At 49.3% G+C, this 20,000-nt stretch overlaps 2 protein-coding genes across 2 annotated transcripts in view; one reads left to right on the top strand and one right to left on the bottom strand.

Annotated features, from left to right (window-relative positions):
• b3gat2 (beta-1,3-glucuronyltransferase 2 (glucuronosyltransferase S)) overlaps positions 1 to 10,268 on the top strand; it is a 13,917-nt gene extending 3,649 nt beyond the window's left edge. The window contains exons 2-4 of the mRNA XM_084708947.1: positions 2,471 to 2,615; positions 5,602 to 5,750; positions 9,369 to 10,268. Of these exons, the coding sequence (XP_084565073.1) occupies positions 2,471 to 2,615; positions 5,602 to 5,750; positions 9,369 to 9,455 (381 nt within the window). The 3' untranslated portion in view covers positions 9,456 to 10,268. The remainder of the gene's footprint in view (positions 1 to 2,470; positions 2,616 to 5,601; positions 5,751 to 9,368) is intronic.
• Positions 10,028 to 20,000, bottom strand: part of LOC146268615 (stromal membrane-associated protein 1-like) — a 30,435-nt gene continuing 20,462 nt past the window's right edge. The window contains exons 8-11 of the mRNA XM_084708946.1: positions 19,185 to 19,306; positions 14,126 to 14,381; positions 13,330 to 13,619; positions 10,028 to 12,286 (exon numbers count right to left, since the gene is read on the bottom strand). Of these exons, the coding sequence (XP_084565072.1) occupies positions 12,149 to 12,286; positions 13,330 to 13,619; positions 14,126 to 14,381; positions 19,185 to 19,306 (806 nt within the window). The 3' untranslated portion in view covers positions 10,028 to 12,148. The remainder of the gene's footprint in view (positions 12,287 to 13,329; positions 13,620 to 14,125; positions 14,382 to 19,184; positions 19,307 to 20,000) is intronic.

Genomic DNA, 20,000 nt, shown 5'->3' with positions numbered 1-20,000 from the left:
CACAAACACACACACATCACGCGTGGTTGCATCACCATTTCATAACCTCCTCATTCTCTCCGTTCTCTCTCCTCTAATTTGATTCATTCTTTCCCCTCCACTTCCCCCCTCATTGCCCTAGCCATGCATATTAATGACACAAGGAGAAGGGTTGATTAAAATCACATACAGAGAAGCCACACAGCATGACACACAATTCAATGACAGCTTTTTCTCCAGGGCAAGAAGAAAAAGTCACAAATGTATAGTACAATCATAATGCTGTATCATTAAGAAATACGTTGTGTCACATGTAATGCAGTCGCTGACTGACTTTCAGCCTGCCGTCAAACAGACTGAAGGACCATATCCTTGTGTGCTCCAGGGTTCACCGGCCACAGGTTCACATCAAACAACATAACACAGACAATGAAACGTGACACAGATCAAAATCTGTCTTCAGCATCTCTGAGTACCATATGCGTCATATTCTGCCATAACATATTGTTTAGGTGTATCAAGTTTTTACCTACCCGCTCAGCATGTGAGAGGAGGTGTAAGGAGTATGTGAGCATGTTGATTTCTTCTGGGAAGTGTTGTAGACAATGTAGAACACAACAGACATATTTACTTTTCTATCCTCCCAGGACATCCTGTGATTGGATGAGTCTAATCAAGGATGTCCAGACTTCTGTTTCCGCCCATCCATCCCTCTCCAATCTGGGAGGATTAAAAAGTGGGATGGAGGTGAAGGGAGAGTTAAGTTATTAAACCCCCCTCGATTCATTCCTAAAGCTCCTTCAGACTTAACAGGATGAATTTCACACATTTGACCGTAAAAATTGTTTCGCGTGAGCATCACAAAAGAACACAATTCTTTCATGACGGCAGTTGGCAACACCTCAGAGGAATATAGATTTCAGGTGAATTGTTCCTGTACATATCTGAATCAAGGCTAGGTGCATGATGAGTAGTTAACAGCAATAAGTATAGCGATAGCCGACCATTAAGTATTTTTGTTTAATTCCCCTGGCTACCCTCCGTATAAATACCATTATGGGTCAACATGTACCTCTGCCGCTAAGCCGAGACAATGGCTACACTTGAGAACCACAAACCGTCTGTGCAGACACACTTTCTTTTCATCTGCGTTTATATAGACCAGAGCTGGAGAAGGCTTTGAACAGTGACCCAGGAGAGGAGGAGAGGCAGGAGGAAACAGAAATAAGGGGAAGGGTTTTAGCGTTGCACAAGCAAGCTCAAGGGGCAACGCATTAGTGGAGAGAGGGCTTCAAAGCTGTGTACTCATTGCTCAGGGGGAGACAGGGAGGAGAAGAGAGAGAAGTGAGGGAGAGACAGAGAATTGGGAGAAAGAGGGAGGGAGGGGGAAGGAAAGGGAGGACTTCTATCAGTCCCTGCGTTCAGAGCTGCCAGACAGAACAGAGACATTAAATATTAAGGCCTTCCTCTGACCATAAGGTTGTGAGATCGTGGAACTCTGTCCTTTTGTAATGCAGGGTTGTTCTGTTATTGCGTATTGACAGTGTTTGGCTGGAGGCTGCTGTGTGTTTGAAAGGAGAGTAGATGTTAGGGATGTTATGTTGTTGGTCTTTGGTATCATAAATAAAATGACACATGCATGTACGCCCTCCCTCCCTCCCTCCCTCCCTCCCTCCCTCCCTCCCTCCCTCCCTCCCTCCCTCCCTCCCTCCCTCCCTCCCTCCCTCCCTCCCTCCCTCCCTCCCTCCCTCCCTCCCTCCCTCCCTCCCTCCCTCATGCACACAAACACTTAAATGTAAATGACAGTTGGCCAACAGTATACCTACTACTCTAGTGCTGAAAGCCATCTATTCACACTAACACACACTTTGCCACAAACCACACACTGTCTATTTCCTTCTCTGTGTCGCTCCCAGCAGTCTGTGAATTGATTCAGTGTAAAAATGAAACTACCAACTTGGTTTACCACCCGGTTTCATTTAGTGCCACATTGGTTCAGGAAGAAGATTCTAGACACACTGATTTCACCCTTTTCAGGTTTGATGAAAGATTTCTAGTTTCCCGTTCAGACAGAAACGGAATGAATGTGTTTCTGAGTCTGATAACTTCACACAGTGTGTCTTCTAAGCCCCATTTACACCCTGGAATAGAACTTAGCTGTACGGGTAGAGATCTCAGATCTGCTCTGAATGGTAATGTGACGCAGGAGGATAATGGACCAGGAGAAGAGGAAACATCCAACAGCATGAAAGATGTGAAAGTGTTTCACAAAAACGGCACTTGGCTTTCCTTTGTGTGTGTGTCATCCCCTGTCTATCTACACCTGTGTCCGTATAACGCAGTCATTTAGCAGAAGCCCACATCCAAAGCGTTGTTTGGTACAGGGGGGATTTGAACCTGGGAACTCATGATTCGAATCTCTATTTTATGTGTTTGATGTCAGGCGTAGTCACAACCCTCCCTGTCTCTACCCCCCCCCCCCCCCCCACAGATGCGAGGAACGCGAGGGGTGTCGGTGTGGCCCGTGGGGCTGGTGGGTGGTCGTCGCTATGAGCGCCCCCTGGTGTTCAGGGGTAAAGTTGTGGGCTGGTACACAGGCTGGAGGCCCGACCGTCCCTTCGCCATCGACATGGCAGGTAAGACCACGCCCACACACGACACAGTGGGCAAAACCATGACAACGAGATGAAGGACGCGAGCAGATAGGTTGGGCCATGAGTTCGGGACCACATGCAGGGTTACCAACCCTACAGCTCCCCCCCCCCCCACTGTGACACCAAACCCAGAGGACAGCACTTCAAAGGCTGAACGAGGACTAGAGCATGCATGCATGCATGTCACAACGTCCATCTGGGGTCAAAACAAGGAGTTTTCCAGAATACAGATGACTCCTCTGGCTCACTGGTCCTCCAGGGCAGAGGGACCTCAATGCCAGAAGTATTGAACTGTGCTTTTCAGCTGAAACCTTATTCTGCCATGATCACCACTCAACCCTCCTCTCTCTCTCTGAACACACTGCTCCACAGACACACACACACACACATACACACAAACACTCAAGCACACACACACACACCTACAGCACACAATTACATAGATGCACACACAACCCCCTGGGTGTTTGTGTTGTGTTAATGAAGAAATTATAACTGGAAATAAACCACCCACCCACACAGACCCACCCACCCACCCACATCCAAATCACACAAACAGCCCCATTAAACCCACACACTGACACACAACATACAAATCATCAGTTGCAAATAATGCAACCACACCTGACAACAGTACGATAAAGTATAACTGTGAACCAGATATGAAAAGCGAATAACCAGAGTAAACCGTAAAACAGCAGCACGGTCGCTAACGATTGGTTCGAAGTGCCCGTGTTCCCTGAACGTCCCGCTCTTGCTCTCTCTAAATCATTTATAACCATTGTTGTTGAGAATGAGAATAGGCTTCTCTTTGTGCCCTGGCTGCTGCTGCAGGCCTTAATAAGGTGCATTGTACCGCTGAGGAGCTCAACGTGGTTAAAAAGCCCACAAACGTCTGCCACAGCTCCATCTCATTTCCTGGAGCACAATAGCCCTGGGTCGCTGAGCGGACGGCTCGGTGTTCGCCTTGGCTACCTCCTCCGACACTCAAGCCCGAGGAGAGCTTGTGTTTGATGTGTACAACAGGCCGCATGCGTTGCTGTATCTCACGGTCATGTTCACGTTTTACTCCAACACAGCCAGTTTGTTACCGGAGTGCTGTCTTTGTCTGGAAGCGAGTGTTAACACCTTCCTTTCCATTTGGAGGGTGTTGGGGAGGCAAGAGACAGGTCAATTAGTTTTTGTTTTTTTAAGGTTAGCATGTAGCCACGCGAAGGAAGCTCCCTCTGGGACTGTAAGGTTTCAGTCTCAGAGAGCAGACTATACATGTGGGGTTTCAATAAAAAACGGGTTCATTCCTTCCTGTATTTCGTTCCCTTCATAGGCCAATAAAACGACAAGACAAGGGACACAAGGAAGGATAAAGACCAAAGAAAATTAACTCATCAATCAGATTTGCAATTCCATACATTATTTGGCTTAACATCTCTGCATCATAAGTATCCTGTAAGGATGTCCTGTTTTCAGCACAAGGCACCTTCTGTCACAGAATATCACGTAAACAAACATGAAGACATAGCAATCAACGTCTTGTTGATATCACATCAAATGACAGTGGGTTTTGACATCAAGTCACTTCAGATCCGTATGAGATGCTTACTGGGTAAATGGCTTCAGGTTCAGAGGGTTTAGAGTGAGAATTAGTCAAGATGATGGCTCTTCTCTGCTGGGCAGGAACAGTGAGATGCACGCTCATCACCATATCACTTGTATTAGCTGCAGGTAACGAGATTTCTATCATATAATTGCTTTCAAATCCACCTATCTTACCTTCAAGGCTGTAGCGTATGTGATTTCACTGCAGGATCACTCCCTGTTTAGTAATGCCCTGATAGGGCAAATTACTATTACAAGACTCCATTATTGTGTGTTTCCTCGTGCTAATGCAAAGTGTTGTCAAATGTAGTTTTCCAAATTCCTCTTTTAAAAATTGTCAATGGCACCCAAGCCCAAATCTTTCTCGTCCTGTAAAAAGAGAGAGGACAGTTCAAATCCAGACTCTTGTCATCAAACATTCTTGTTTGTATTGTCATACTGAATCTACAGTATTTCAGGAATTTTTCCTGTATCCTACTCTGGACTCCATCTTTCACTCGTTTGTTCCTGGATCCTTTTCATTCTTTCTCCTTTCCCTCCTCTATCTCTGTCTCTCTCTCTCCCTCCCTCCATCTGTCTCTCCCCCGCACACCCTTTCTCTCTCTGTGGAGTCGAGGAATCCCTTTGTGAATACCGAGCTAGCAGCGCCCTAGAAATCAGTGTGCGCTGGCTGGAAACATGCAGAGGAGGTCATGGAGGTTAGCTGGAGCAGCCCGTCCACAGCTCACCCCAGTCCCAGCGGAGCGTCAAGATTGTATTTGAGACAAGAATGTACGACACTATGCCCAGTCTTCCTGTCACACTGCCTTGCATCCTCCACACACACACACACACAGCACACACTGCCTTGCATCCTACACACACACACACAGCACACACTGGGCCACGTTACGAATAAATCCGATGCATTCTTCTCTCCATTGTCGGGGATATATAGTGACCTAGTTCCAAGATTTTTGATTTAGATATCTTTTCCTTTCTTCCCTTATCTCCTTAAATCATTTCTTCACTTGGCTACGTGGTTGTTTTTCTGAGGGCAGCGTTTCTGACTCGAAGGACGAGGACGGAGATATATTTGGAACCGAAGCTCTAGGAAACAGAGTGCATCTCCACACCTGTTTGTAACATCCTCGTTAGAGAGAACGACACAAGTTCAAGCTTGTTCTCCCCCCCCCCCCCCTCCCCCCCTTGAGTCTGTGTGTTGTGTTTGTGTATGTTTCTTACACGCTGGTAACACCTGGAAATTGCTCGCCCCGGGTGAAGTAACACATTGGATGTGAGAAGGTTGTGTGCCGTGTGAGATGCGCTGTGGCGGCGCGGTTATCGATCCTACCTCGTCATCTTCTCCCTCTCGCCCCCGCTTCACCCTCAGGCTTCGCCGTGAATCTCCAGGTGGTCCTGGAGAACCCGAAGGCGTTGTTCAAGCGCAGGGGCTCCCAGCCCGGCATGCAGGAGTCAGACTTCCTGAAGCAGATCACCAAGGTGGCTGAATTGGAGCCTCGAGCCAATAACTGCACCAGGGTCAGTAGCTATTTTAAAAAAATAATTCTTAAAGATTTAAAATGTATAATGTTCCTTCGGGGCGTTTCGGCTTTATTGGGATCGAGAGCAATGACTGAGAAACGGATTGAGGAGAGAAAAAGGGGAGGACATGCAGGAAATGAGTAGATTCGAACCCAGGCTGCTAAAAGGCAAAGCCTTAGCCTGTGTGGTTCCCAACCCTGGTCCTCAGGGACCCTGTCCTGCATGTGTTATACTGGGGACACACCATACGATAATCGGGCCGATTTCGGCCCTTCCGACAATCCTAGGTAACATATGTCCCAATGATCTGGATGGTTCCGCAGATTTTATCAGATGTTCCCTTGGTGTGAGGTGTGTTAAGAGTGACCACACACTGTAGGAGCAAAATGGCTAAATCTAAGATTTTTTGTCCTCGTGTTTGTGATCTCTCAGAGTTTGAAAATCTTATAAGATTAGAAAAATTGTATAGTGTGTCCCCTGCATTAGATGTTTCCCTGCTCCAAACTCACACACCTGATTCAAACACAGGCTTCTGCAGAGCTGGATAACGACCCATTCATTTGAATCAGGTGTGTTGGAGCAGGACACATCTAAAACAAGCAGGACAGGGGGGGGAGTTGGGAACCACTGCCTTAGCCTGTGTGGTGCGCTCGCTTGACAAGTGAGCCACAAGGGCCCACAGGGTCAGTAGCCTTCCCCCTCCCCCCATGTGTCCCAGGCTGTCAGGCTAACGAGGCTGCCTGGTAAAGATCCAGCTGTGGCTCCTGTTATGCTGGGGACACACTAAACTATTTTTTAAACCATATAAGATGTTCAAACTGTGAGAGACCACAAACATGAGGACAAAAAATCCTAGATTTAGCCGTTTTGCTCCTACAGTGTGTGGTGTGCCATGATTTGACAAAGGCAGCACACCACACACAAACAGATTTCCAACCAGTGTCCCGAGTGTTTACACAAGAAATCTCGCAAAATCTGTCTATATTTAAGAGTAAGCATTGCGGACTATATGCAGGAAGAAATTGCGATGATAGTGTTTGGAATTATTTTCACAGTAAATTCACGAAAAAAGAAAAGGGTTTGCTGTTGCCACAAATCAATTACATTTAACTTTGTGTTGTGCCGTGACTCAGTTTGTTATGCTTCTGTCTTCTCTCAGCTTGCTTTCTGATTGGATATTGTTTCGTTTCAAATGATAAACTCGGGGATTGTCCTTGGGGTTCCCCCCAAACATCAGGATTTCTGATCGCAAAAATTCATCACGTTGAATCTTTAGGATTCGCGATCGGGGCGCCTCCGACATCCTTCCGAGCAGATTCGGTCACTCTTGACACACCTCGCACCAAGGGAACATCTGATAAAATAATCTGTAGAACCATCAAGATAATCGGGACGTTACCAAGGATTGTCGAAAGGGGCGAAATCGGCCCCATTATCCAGTAGTGTGTCCCCAGCATTAGACTGCTAAGAGGTCCTGGCCAGCAGGTGGGTTTAAATCTCCACTCCCTCAGGGCTGAAATTATTACTGGTGATAAACATTAGTGATGGATGTTATATCCCTTGAACAAGAGCATTACTACTGAAAACAGACATATCATGTACAGCTAACCAGGTCAAAATGTCACACTGCGTTTAATAAAAACGGTAAACCCACAGCCACTTTATACAGGCCTCCCCTAAGCATCACTTCCCGAACATCTCCATCTCTTGATACGCAGAGGAAGGCCTTTAAGAGAACGACAGCCAAACCAGCTTCTTTACCAGGTCAAACCATTTAATTCCTCCATTTACCAGTCATCTCCACGACCAAGGGAGCGGAGGGGAGCTAGGGGAGATAAGGGCTCACGCTGGAATGGATCTGAGCCCAGTCTCCTAATATAGCCTCCTCTCCACCCATGCATCATCCACACTTAGCCCCTCTCCTCTCTCCTGGGCTGAGCAGGGCATCGGCGGAGACATCCTCATTATCACCCCCATTATCCTAATGGGGGCTGGCCCACCACTGATATTAATACAGGCCATTAGCGAGATGTGACATCATCACTAATCACTCGCTGCACACACAGCCAAAAGGACGTGACATCATCAGTAATCACCCGCTCCAGTCTGTGAGGTGTGACACCCCCACTTATCACTCAGCGCTCGCAGAGCGGGCTGGGCTTTGACCGACACGACCGGTCCTCCCATAGGCAGGGGGGTCCCATCTCCGATCCCCTGCTCCTCACAGACGTGAGGTCAGCCTCCGCTCTCAGACTGGGGAGAGTGAGACCTGGGATCAGACCTGGGATCAGACCAGCAACAAGCTAAACTGACCTTGGAGTCTCAAAGTAACTGGATATGGGAGACTGGAACAGAGATAGTAAACACAGATAGAAAAAAAGGAGAGACAAAGGAGAGAGAGAGAGAGAGAGAGAGAGAGAGAGAGAGAGAGAGAGAGAGAGAGAGAGAGAGAGAGAGAGAAAGAGAGAGAGAGAGAAAGAGAGAGAGAGAGAGAGAGAGAGGAAGGGAGAGAGAGAGAGAGAGAGAGAGAAAGAGAGAGAGAAAGAGAGAGAGAGAAAGAGAGAGAGAGAAAGAGAGAGAGGAAGGGAGAGAGAGAGAGAGAGAGAGAGAAAGAGAGAGAGAAAGAGAGAGAGAGAAAGAGAGAGAGAGAAAGAGAGAGAGGAAGGGAGGTGGAGTCGGGGAAAGAGGAGGACACTCTAGGGACTGTGCTGGCATTAGGTCAAGTTCTCTTATCACAGAACAAGCTGATACAAGTACCCCCTCTACCAGGCCTGCCATCAGGCTGCCAGGGAAGACTACAACTCCCATCACCCCTCACTGCAGACCAGCACAGACTACAACTCCCAGTACCCCTCACTGCAGACCACCACCAGAAACGCCTGGCTGTGCTAGCGAAGATGAGAAGAGAGAGTGAAAGAGGAGGATGGATGAAAAGTAAAAACAGCTTGTTATTTGAAGTTGCAGATAAGGGATGTGAGAGGACACACACACACCCTCACATACACACACCCTCACATACACACACCCTCACACACACTGTAGTCCTACTCCACCCCCATCCACTCCCCCCGGCATCTAAACTGAAAGGCGGTTCACTGGCTGCACCTTTAGACTCATTAGATATGCAAATTAGACCAATTAGTAGCATCGTGTGCAGGAAGTGACACGTTCCACCTGAGCAGAGACCAGACACTACTGGCAGAGCACGGAGAGCAATCTGTCACGCGTGTGTGTGTGAGCCCAACAGCAGTGAGGCAGCAACAAGGTTAGACCATTTCACGGTAGACCCATCAGCCTGTTAAGTCCAAGCTCTTGTATTTAAACTATAATCACCCATTCTTTGTCCTTTGCATTACAGCAGAATTCATTGTGACAGTAGTGAATGTATAATTATGTCAAGGAAGAGAAGCTATGCAGAGATGTTTGTGTACTTTCAAATAGGGTCTCTGAACAAGGGGTTTTCTCTCAGTAGAGCAACTCACACAAATATCTCTCTCTCCGTTCCTGCCTCCCTCCTCTCTTCCCCTCCCCCCCCCCTCTCTCTCCCCCTTCCTGCCTCCCTCCCTCCTCTCTTCCCCTCCCTCCCTCTCCTCTCTCTGTCTCTCTCTCTCTCAGGTTCTGGTGTGGCACACACGCACAGAAAAGGTCAACCTGGGCAACGAGCCCAAACATCGGCAGGACACAGTGGTCATCGAGGTCTGAGGACCGGGACACAAGTGCTCCCAGAGCGCGGGGTGAACAGAGGAAGCAGGAAGCAGTGATACATCAAGGTCAAGGGCAGGGCAGACCGCAAGCCGATGGGATTTACTCTACTGAAGCCATCATGTTTGCTCATTGGTTGGACACGGCTGACTTTTGATGGACAGGACTTTGGACCAACCGCATGATGAATTGAAATGCATAACTTGCCTGATTGGCTCTCCAGAAGTAAGTAAAAATTCTGCTGCCGATTTACTCTGATGGCCTCCGAGGATTTAAAAGGCACTGGACGTTGAAGCAGAGTTTGTTCCCTGAATATGTGGGCCTGACAATCTCTGGGGATACGGAAGGTAGAACAGAAATCTGTGCCAGTTTCTGAGTAAAAAATAAATAAATTTTTTGAAAGCATGTCATATGGGCTGTACGGACTAAAATAACAAGACCTCAATGTATTTATTTGTGTGAGAGTGTGTACTGTGTGTGTGTACTGTGTGTGTGTGTGTATGTACTGTGTGTGTGTGTGTCTGTGTGGTCAACTGAACAGGACTATTACACAGTGGAATACAGGGACTAACTCCAGAGAAAAACACATTTTATTCCAAACGACCCTCTTGTAAACGTCAGAGAAGTAACAAACCCTGCCAAACCTGACTCAGGCGGACAGTAGACAGACTGCATTAGACGAGTCATGAGACAATAACGACCACGCATACGTTCATGGCTTTTCACTGTTTAATGCACGGAAATGACATTGTTTTTCTTTGTACTAGGCACCAGAAAATGTAAACACGTTAGAAATAAACCTGGAGGACTGTGTGTTGTGTGGGTCGTTATTGCACGGCAGAGGGACCCTGTCTATGTGGCTAGAACCTCTGCCCCAGGATTAGGCTGCATATCTGTGTTTGATTGCTTTCTCCTGATTCCAAACTCGATATTCTATTTAAAATCTCTGTATTCCCTACTCTCCCTATAAAATGAGATGTAAAAGGATCAGACATCATGAGGTCATCCTCGAAACCAGGAAGTAAAACCTGAACCCATCGATCCAGGAAGTCTTTCTTCAGGTCCATCCACCGAGAGCTCCGATTGGCTCCCAGCGTCGACAAGACTTCTTGTGGAATCCTGACAATGACCCCACTGTCCAATCCCATTATCTTCTCCAGGAACCGCCCTTTCTAAGCCAGAAGCTGATTGGTCATCCAGGTTTATTTGTCTCAGACTAACTGTGCTTCTTTGAACTGCACACAACCAACACCACTGTAAGATGGCGGATGACAGCAAGGAGGGGCACAGAGGTCAGAGGTCACCCACAGAGGAAGAGAGGGGTCAGGGGTCACCCACAGAGGAAGAGAGGGGTCAGGGGTCACCCACAGAGGAAGAGAGGGGTCAGGGGTCACCCACAGAGGAAGAGAGGGGTCAGGGGTCACCCACAGAGGAAGAGAGGGGTCAGGGGTCACCCACAGAGGAAGAGAGGGGTCAGGGGTCACCCACAGAGGAAGAGAGGGGTCAGGGGTCACCCACAGAGGAAGAGAGGGGTCAGGGGTCACCCACAGAGGAAGAGAGGGGTCAGGGGTCACCCAGAGAGGAAGAGAGGGGTCAGGGGTCACCCACAGAGGAAGAGAGGGGTCAGGGGTCACCCACAGAGGAAGAGAGGGGTCAGGGGTCACCCACAGAGGAAGAGAGGGGTCAGGGGTCACCCAGAGAGTTTGGCCAACATGAAGGCGCCACATGGCCTCCCATATATTGGTCAGTTGAAGATTTGCGTTCATGTCCTAACTCTAACCCTATTGGACCCATGGGGAGGCCTTATGAGGGTCCGGGAAAACCCAGCCCTGGCACTGTGTCAGTGCTGCCGCGTCAGTGCTGCCGCGTCAGTGCTGTCGTGTCAGTGCTGCCGTGTCAGTGCTGTCGTGTCAGTGCTGTCGTGTCAGTGCTGCCGTGTCAGTGCTGTCGTGTGTGCTGGAGAAGACACATGACAGGCCAGACACGCTGGATGGAAACAGACCCAGGGAGGAATGTCTTTTTGACCTCTTTAACTCTTCCAGCCCAGAGCTGTCGAGGGCTGGGAGTAGGGCCCTGGATGAAGAGATGGGACAGATAGAGTACAGGACAGAAGACACCTCTGGACAGAACCAGCTATGGCCAAACTCTCTGTTCTTACGGCTCGCTGAGGTGGGGGAATATCTATACAGTACTGATCTTCTACAACTACCCTCAAGAGAGGTGGAGGGGGTGGGGGAGGGAGGATGGACGCTTCACACGGTCAGGGCAGGAGGACTGGGGGAGGGGGGCTCTGGGTGGGAGCACCAACAAAATACCCACATCTGCCATTTAACTACTACCCAACTATGGATTTTGGTAACGATATATCGTACGACGCCTCGTATTAATAGCCCAGCAGCTTTCTCTCCCCGATATGTCTTTTTTTTCTTTACAGAAACAACAACAGTTAAAAAGAATCAAAATAATAACAGTGGAACCCAAACCAAGGTCAGAGAGACACAAGAGCTGCCAGCAAACCCCGCCCCCTCCCCCTGCTCATTCACCAATCACTGAAGAGATAACAGATGGGCGGGGCTTCAGAGGGATGAGAGAAGGGAGGGGCGGGGCTAATTGAGCAGTCTACGATTTGCCTCCTGTGCGTTGTACTGCGGAGGTGAGGCCTTCCTCCCCCTTCCTCCCTCCTCCTCCCACCCTCACTTCCACAGCTGGGTGCTGAGGGTCTGGCCTGACGGGGGGCCGGCCCACCCCCCCACGGGCGCTCCTGATTGGCTGAAACCTCCTGGTCCTGCCCCCACGCCACTCATGGTCATTCCTGCCATCTGCGGGGTCATCTGGGAGAGGGGGACGAGAGACACCAGGGGAAAGAGGGAGGGAGAGGGGGACGAGAGACACCAGGGGAAAAAGGGAGGGAGAGGGGGACGAGAGACACCAGGGGAAAGAGGGAGGGAGAGGGGGACGAGAGACACCAGGGGAAAAATGGAGGGAGAGGGGGACGAGAGACACCAGGGGAAAGGGGGAAGGATAGGCGGACGAGAGACACCAGGGGACGGTTGGACGGAGAAGAGGAGAGTTTTATAAACGACTGAAATTACACTGCTTAAAAAACACTGACATGGAAATGGTTTCTAAGCAAGGGGGACAACTCTCTCCCCATCGCTTAATGGTCCCTCCCTCCAGGCAATCCCCTCCCCCCTCCCCTCCCCTCCTCCTCCCCTCCCCTCCCCCCCTCCCCTCTAATGCTCCAGCCTCCCTAGACCCCAAGCCTTCCCCCTCATCTTCACTCCACTCCATTAATGATACATATACCATAGTGCCTCAGCAGTATCTGAGGCGTGTGTGTGTGTGAGTGTGTGTGTTCAAGTACTAATAACTTCTATTCTGAGCATCCTTTAGCAACCACCCCCCCACACACACACACACACACACACACAACACATTGTTATATCCCTGCTGCACTCATTCGACCTATTACACACACAGCACGCACAAACTCTGTCACACAAAACTGCACCACTGCATTAAACCGAGGCAGAGGGTGTGTATACATGCCTGTATGTGCGTGTGTGTGTGTGAGAGTGTGTGTGTGAGAGTGTGTGTGTGGTATGATTTACGATCTCTTATTAACCTCCCGCCGCCATCAGGATGATGACAACGCAGAGCTTACACCCGACATGACCAGAACACACACACACACACAGTGTGAGCAGAGTGTGTGTGTCTCTCTGTGTCTGTCTCTATGTTTCTCTGTGTGTGCATGCCTGTGTGTGTGCATGCCTGTGTGTGTGTGTGTGATGTTGGAAGAGTAGTTAGTATATACAGTACTGGAGCTTGTGACAGATCACCCTGCTGTGTATCTGAAGGGGACAACACACACCTGATTCACACCCCACTGCTGTTGCTGTTGCATGGAGAACTGGGCTGGCCCCGCCCCCTGCTGCATGGCTCCGCCCTGGTGTCCCATCATGCCTTGCTGCACGCTCATGTAGCCGTTGGGCATCGCCATGCCGACCATCATTCCCGAGTTCTGGCCCATCATGGCTCCTCCTGCTCCCGGGGCCATGACTCCTCCCATCATAGTGGCGGGGGGCATGGCTCCGCCCACACCGGGGTAGGATTGGTAGGGGGGCGTGGCCTGGGCGTTGAACTGGCCCATATTCACGGCAGCTGGAGAGGAAGGGAGAGACGTCAAGCTAAACCTGACGCTCTGCTCACAGGAAACAGAATGACTGTTCTCTGCATGTGCCCGCCAGCATGCAAACACACACTTCAGACTGAACAGTTGTAATGAATAACAATCACACCACACACACACACACACACACTCACAAATAACAAAAAAGGAAAAGAGTAGATGAATAACAATTCTAAAGGTCAACATATGCAAAATCAGAGCAGGACCCTCTCATGTCTGCTCTTAGTGGAGCAGAGCTGGAAGGCTCCAAGAGAAGTGTGTGTGTGTGATAGTTTGTGTGTGTGTGGATAGTGTACGTCTGTATGTGAGAGAGTGTTTGTATGAGTGAGAGAGTCTCTGTGCTTTCTGAAGAAAGCAGGCTGGATGATTATATTACAGTTTCTATGCAGTGGGTGTATGCCTGCATACTGGTGAATGTATGAATGTATATGATACATTTGTGCAGTATAAGTACTGTGTGTGTGTGTGTGTGTGTTACCGTGAGCAGGCTGGTGAGTGCTGACAGTGCTGCTGCTGTAGAGAGAGAGGATGGAGTCTTTGGAGAGGGTCTTCTTGGCCAACCCCTCCTCAGTCTTACTGGAGGAGGTGGGGGGCGTGGGGGCCGGGCTCTGGCCGAAGAGGTCCACCTCTCCCTGCGGGGCCGGGGGACCCACGGGGCCCCCTGGTGGGGCTCCTGAGGCTGGGGCTGAGGCTGGGGCTGAGGCTGGGGCTGGGGTGGGGCTGATGGAGCCAGTCTGGAGAACAGGATACAGGATAGGACACAGAGACAGATGCCTGTGTGTTAGTGTGTGTGTGTTAGTCAGGGGAGTCAGATGGCTGAGCGGTGAGGGAGTTGGGCTAGTAAATGACGTTGTGTCCTTGGGCAAGGCACTTCACCCTACTTGCCTCAGGGAGAATGTCCCTGTACTTACTGTAAGTCGCTCTGGATAAGAGCGTCTGCTAAATGACTAAATATCATAAATATATGTTAGTGTGTGTGTGGGAATATACAGGTAGTATCTATCTGTCTGAAGGTTTGTGTAAAGATGATCCTTAATTGTCAGTGTGAATGTGTGTGTGTTTAATACGTGTATATACAGTGTGTGAGTCTGGGCATTCACAATGAGTCTTAACTAGGCCTAATCGGGCCGTGTCTTTTGGGGTTTGTACGAAACATTCAACACGTTCAATTTTCATAAAAGCTTGCAGTTTGTCAGCATAGTGGAAAGAGTTCAATAACACAGAGGTCTGAAGGAAGAGAAGGAGAGAAGAGGAGGGAAGGTGTGAGTGAGGGAAAGGGGGAGCGAGAGAGGGAGGGAGAAAGGGAGGGAGCGAGCGACAGAGGGAGGGAGAAAGAGAGAGAAGGAGGGAGTGCAGGAGAGGATGGAGGTGTTGTCACCTTAAGTGAGACAGGTGATATTAATTAGCCTGGTGTGGAGACAGAGAAAGATGAATATAACCAGCCATGAGCAGGACAGGGCAGAGTAAACACACACACACACACACACACTCACTCATACAAAACCCCATTTCAGGCACAAAAACGTCCACACCCCCATTATACCTAAAGGATGGAGCTGACAAAAAGCAACACCTGCTAAATGTGTGTGGAGGTGGGGGTTGGTTATTGTAGAGGAGGGGAGAAGGAAGAGCATAGGAACTGAGGAACTGCATCCCAACACACTCACACACACACACTAGAAACACACCCACACACCACAAACTCTAATTGGGGCTCTTCTACGAGGTATTTGCAGCAGACCTGTTTTGAGTGGCCAGGCTGACACAGTCTTTAAACATGGATCAGGGTTCTATTAATAGACAGACATTAGCTGAGGCCCAATGAGGAAGAGGCTTCTTGCGTTACCTCTCTGGACCATTAATGGACGGTGGAGAGAGAGAGGGAGGGTGTGTGTGAATACGCAAGGGGGAGAGGGAGAAATGTGTGTGACACAGAGAGAGGGTTAGGGAGCAGACATATCTGCCTGCAAATCACCTCTCTCTCTCTCTCTCTCTCTCTCTCTCTCCCCCTCTCTCTCTCCCCCTCTCTCTCTCCCCCTCTCTCTCTCTCTCTCTCTCCCCCCCCCCCCCCCCCCTCTCTCTCTCTCTCTCTCTCTCTCACACACACTCAGAGCTGGCTGCTCTCCTAGCACACAGTGTTCTGGTGTGTCCCCTGGTGGTGGTTCCCCACCAAGGCGTGAATTGAAAGTGGCGTTTCAGTCCAGCAGGCTGTTTCCAGCACGTCAGACTCCATCCTCAGCTACACAGCCAACAGCCAGCTCACAGTGGCTCTCCAGCGCCGCTCAATAACTCACGTTTACAAATAGATAGACAATCGATAGAAAAGGTACATAAAGCTAGCCACACTCACATTAAACACACGTGAACACAATAACATGTACACACGTATACAAGTGTGTACACACACCTGCTTGTGCGCACCCCCTCTAACACACCATCTGTAGAAGATAATCATACTGAGCTGTGTCCTGCGGACAGCAGGGCGGATATATGTGTGTGTGTGTTTGAGCGTGTGTGTCAGTATGTGTGTGTGTGTGTGTGTTTGAGCGTGTGTGTCTGTGTGTGTCAGTATGTGTGTGTGTGTGTGTGCATGTGTGGGGAGGCAAGGGGATGGAAAGAGAGGACAGATTCAAAGGCAACGACAGCCACTCCCCCCTCCTCCCTTCCCTCTCCGCGTTTCCAGAATATTCCGAGAGTAAAACCCCCTCAAGGTTGGAAAGCTGCGGATAACACAAATCCTAGCCCATTCAGAGCTCTAATCGCATTTTTATAATTGACATATTCTGAGATAGGAGAGCACACACCAATCCTGTTTAATAGTCGGGGAAAGCAGCTCAGTGGTGAAATATGTGTGTGTGTGGCGCGTGTGTGAGTGTTTCTCAGTCAGCTATACCGGAAGCATAAAACAAGCGCCAGGCACCATGTGTATACAGACTGCATTTCACTATTAATCTCGTCTTTCCATCTATATTTGCATTTTTAGATGTTAGTGACACACCATGTGGCTGTGAGGATGTGTGTGTGTGTGTGTGTGTCTGGCTGAGAGGCAGCAGACCCACACGCAGAGCTGCAGCTTAGACCAGCTCGATCCAAGGAGGCCAGTCTAGCTCTGCACCAGCAGAGCGCTACAGCGTGGCCAGGCTGAGGTAGAGAGCTTCACCTACATCCTGCTGCTCCATGGACAGACTGGGTGTTAACAGCCAGACGGCGCGGCTAGCTAGGTGTTCCTGCTGTCTGCCGTCCAGAGACGTGCTCCGGACACACGGGGACGGCGTGGCTACAGAGCTAGTGCTGACGAGCGAGCAGGGTGATGTGCTTGCTGTTCCTCGGCTGGGTAAAAGGTCCTGTGTTGCTCGTCTAGTGAGGGCTGTGTGGACGTGTGTGTGTGTGCGTGTGGTCGTGGGTGTGTGAGTTGCTCTTCATGCTAGGTGCATATGTGTATGTCTCTGTGTGTGTGTATGACTCTCTGTGTGTGTCTCTGTGTGTGTGTCTCTGTGTGTGTCTCTGTGTGTGTGTCTGTGTGTGTGTGTGTGTGTGTACATGCCTGTGTGTGGTCGTGGGTGGGGTTGGTTGGGGGAAAAGTAATTGCTCTTCATGCTAGGTGCATGTGTGTATGTCTCTGTGTGTATGTCTCTGTGTGTGTGTATGTCTCTCTGTGTATGTCTGTGTGTGTGTGTGTGTGTGGTTGGGGTAACAGTAATTGCTCTTCATGCTAGGTGCATGTGTGTATGTCTCTGTGTGTGTGTATGTCTCTCTGTGTGTGTCTCTGTGTGTATGTCTCAGTGTGTATGTGTGTGTGTGTGTGTGGTTGGGGTAACAGTAATTGCTCTTCATGCTAGGTGCATGTGTGTATGTCTCTGTGTGTATGTCTCTGTGTGTGTGTATGTCTCTCTGTGTATGTCTGTGTGTGTGTGTGTGTGTGGTTGGGGTAACAGTAATTGCTCTTCATGCTAGGTGCATGTGTGTATGTCTCTTTGTGTGTGTATGTCTCTCTGTGTGTGTCTCTGTGTGTATGTCTCAGTGTGTCTGTGTGTGTGTGTGTGTGTGGTTGGGGTAACAGTAATTGCTCTTCATGCTAGGACCTCCAGAGTTCCCCCTGACCTGGTCCAGCTGGGGGAGGCTGCGGTGGGCTTTGAGCTGAGGCACCAGAAACAGGAGGTTGGGTGGTGTGTGTGTGTGTGTGTGTTCGAGAGTGTGAGTGTGTGTGGTCATGTGTGAGTGGTTGAGTGTGTGTGAGAGAGGTAAAGGGCAGGGTCGAGGCTGGAGGGGATTGCTGTGGCATTTGGGCAGCCTCTCCTCTCTCTCCTCTCGGTGTAATTGAACAGTTTTTGTGAGTGCCTCCTCCTCTGTGTCACCTGCCACCAATCAGACAGGAAAAAAAACGACAAGCCAAAACAGAATGAGCCTGCTCTGTCAGTCTCCACCCCCTGCTCCATCCATCTCTCTCCTTTCATTTTCTTTAAGCTCTCTCTCTCTCTCTCTCTCTCTCTCTCTCTCTCTCTCTCTCTCTCTCTCTCTCTCTCTCTCTCTCTCTCTCTCCTGCTCTGTCTCTGTCTCTCTCTGTCTCTCTCTGTATCTCTCTCCCTCCCTCACGCGTGCGATTCTCTCATGACAGGCCTTACAAAGCCAGGGTATCAGCCATGGTTTCAGAGGAGAGAACATTTTCTCCGGAACATTCATTGTAGACCTCCGTTACAATGTCTTCCAGACAGAGGAACACAACAACACACTTTCAAATTATCATTATTTATCTCTCTCTCTCACATTATCATTATTTCTCTCTCTCATTATCTCTCTCTCACACATTTTATCTGTCTCTCTCTGCCCCTCGCTCTCTCACACTTCTCTACATCTCTGTCCTTCTCCCTTTCCCTCCATCTCACAGTGTCTCTCTCTCCCTCCATCTCACAGTGTCTCTCTCTCCCTCCTGCTCTCTGTCTGTCTCTCTCCCTCCTGCTCTCTGTCTATCTCTCCCTTCCTTTACTCCTCTCTCCAAGAACATCATCAGACAGCAGTAGTACAGATGAACACCATCTCAACATCATGTGTGGCCACGCTTGTGTGTTTGTGTGCGTGTGCTAACGTGTGTGTATGGGGCCATGTATGGCTGAGTTTGTACATGCTTGTGTGGGATTACCGGGTGTTTATAAGACACAACTCTCTATCGAGTGTTTCTGCTGCTGCTGTCTGTGTTGAGTGATAAGGCGATGACACAGGAGGATGCTTTTGAGCGTGAATGCTCTGTGGTCTGTGGGAGAAGGCCGTTGGAGACGGGGAGGGTGCGTAAGCCATGCAGGACAGCAGCATCTGTTCTCGTCGCACCAGTAGACAAACCACAGAAGAAGACACAGCCCAGGAACAAGCTCGCTAACGTCAAGCATTCAAACATTCTAGGTGCTAAAAACCAGTTGGTAGTTCCGGCTCCAATTCAATTCCCAAACTGTTTTCTCCTCCGGTTTGATGACTGATAAAGGGCGATTTAAGTCGCATTTGCATGGAGATAGATATGTTATTGTGCAATACCACGGGGCACACACCTGGGGATGATTAGAGGAGGGTAGAGGGTTGGACACCATTGGTCCAAAAATGTCCAGGTCGTCGCTGATTGGTCCACAACTGGAGCCACTCCCACTGGCTGCAGCTCCACCTACAGGTGCATCTGAGAGAGAGAGAGAGAGAGAGTGAGAGAGAGAGAGAGAGAGAGAGAGAGAGAGAGAGAGAGAGAGAGAGCAGGGGTGGGAAGGGATGGAAAGGGAGAGAGACAGAGTCAGAGAGGGAGAGAGATAGAGACAGAGAGAAAGAGATATAGAGTAAGAGAGGGAGAGATGAAAAGAAATTGATAGAGTGACAGAGAAAGTGAAATAAATTAATTGAGAGAGAGCCAGAGGGAGACATAAATTGATTGAGAGAGGGAGAGAGGCAGAGAGAGCGATAGACAGAGACAGAATTAAGCATTGACCGCTGGGCAGTATTGATTAGGTGTGAAATCTCATCTACTGTCCATGGCTGCTAGGTGTAACAAAGCTGTGTGTGTGTAAGCGTGTGTGTAAGCGTGTGTGAGGAAAATGTGCACCAAGGTTATTTATAGTCAAACAGCCCTCCTCCTTCAGTAAGCGTGGGCAACATTTCCAAGCGTTTGTTGTTTATTATTTTTGGGTTTCAGCAATTAGCAATTTTGTGTGACAAAATACATTTCCCCACATGTGGTGCAGAGGGGTGCTATGTCCATACAGCACTGATTAATTCAGTAGGAATGGAGAGAGAGAGCGAGAGAGCAAGAGAGAGAGAGAAAGATTGTGTGTGAGATTGTACATTCACATGATATTTCACCATCCCATGGGTGTACAGTGAAC

The sequence above is a fragment of the Hypomesus nipponensis genome, chromosome 11 (assembly GCF_054491055.1).
Source record: "Hypomesus nipponensis isolate SF chromosome 11, ASM5449105v1, whole genome shotgun sequence".
NCBI lineage: Eukaryota > Metazoa > Chordata > Actinopteri > Osmeriformes > Osmeridae > Hypomesus > Hypomesus nipponensis.
This window is presented reverse-complemented; position numbering and strand designations above follow the sequence as displayed.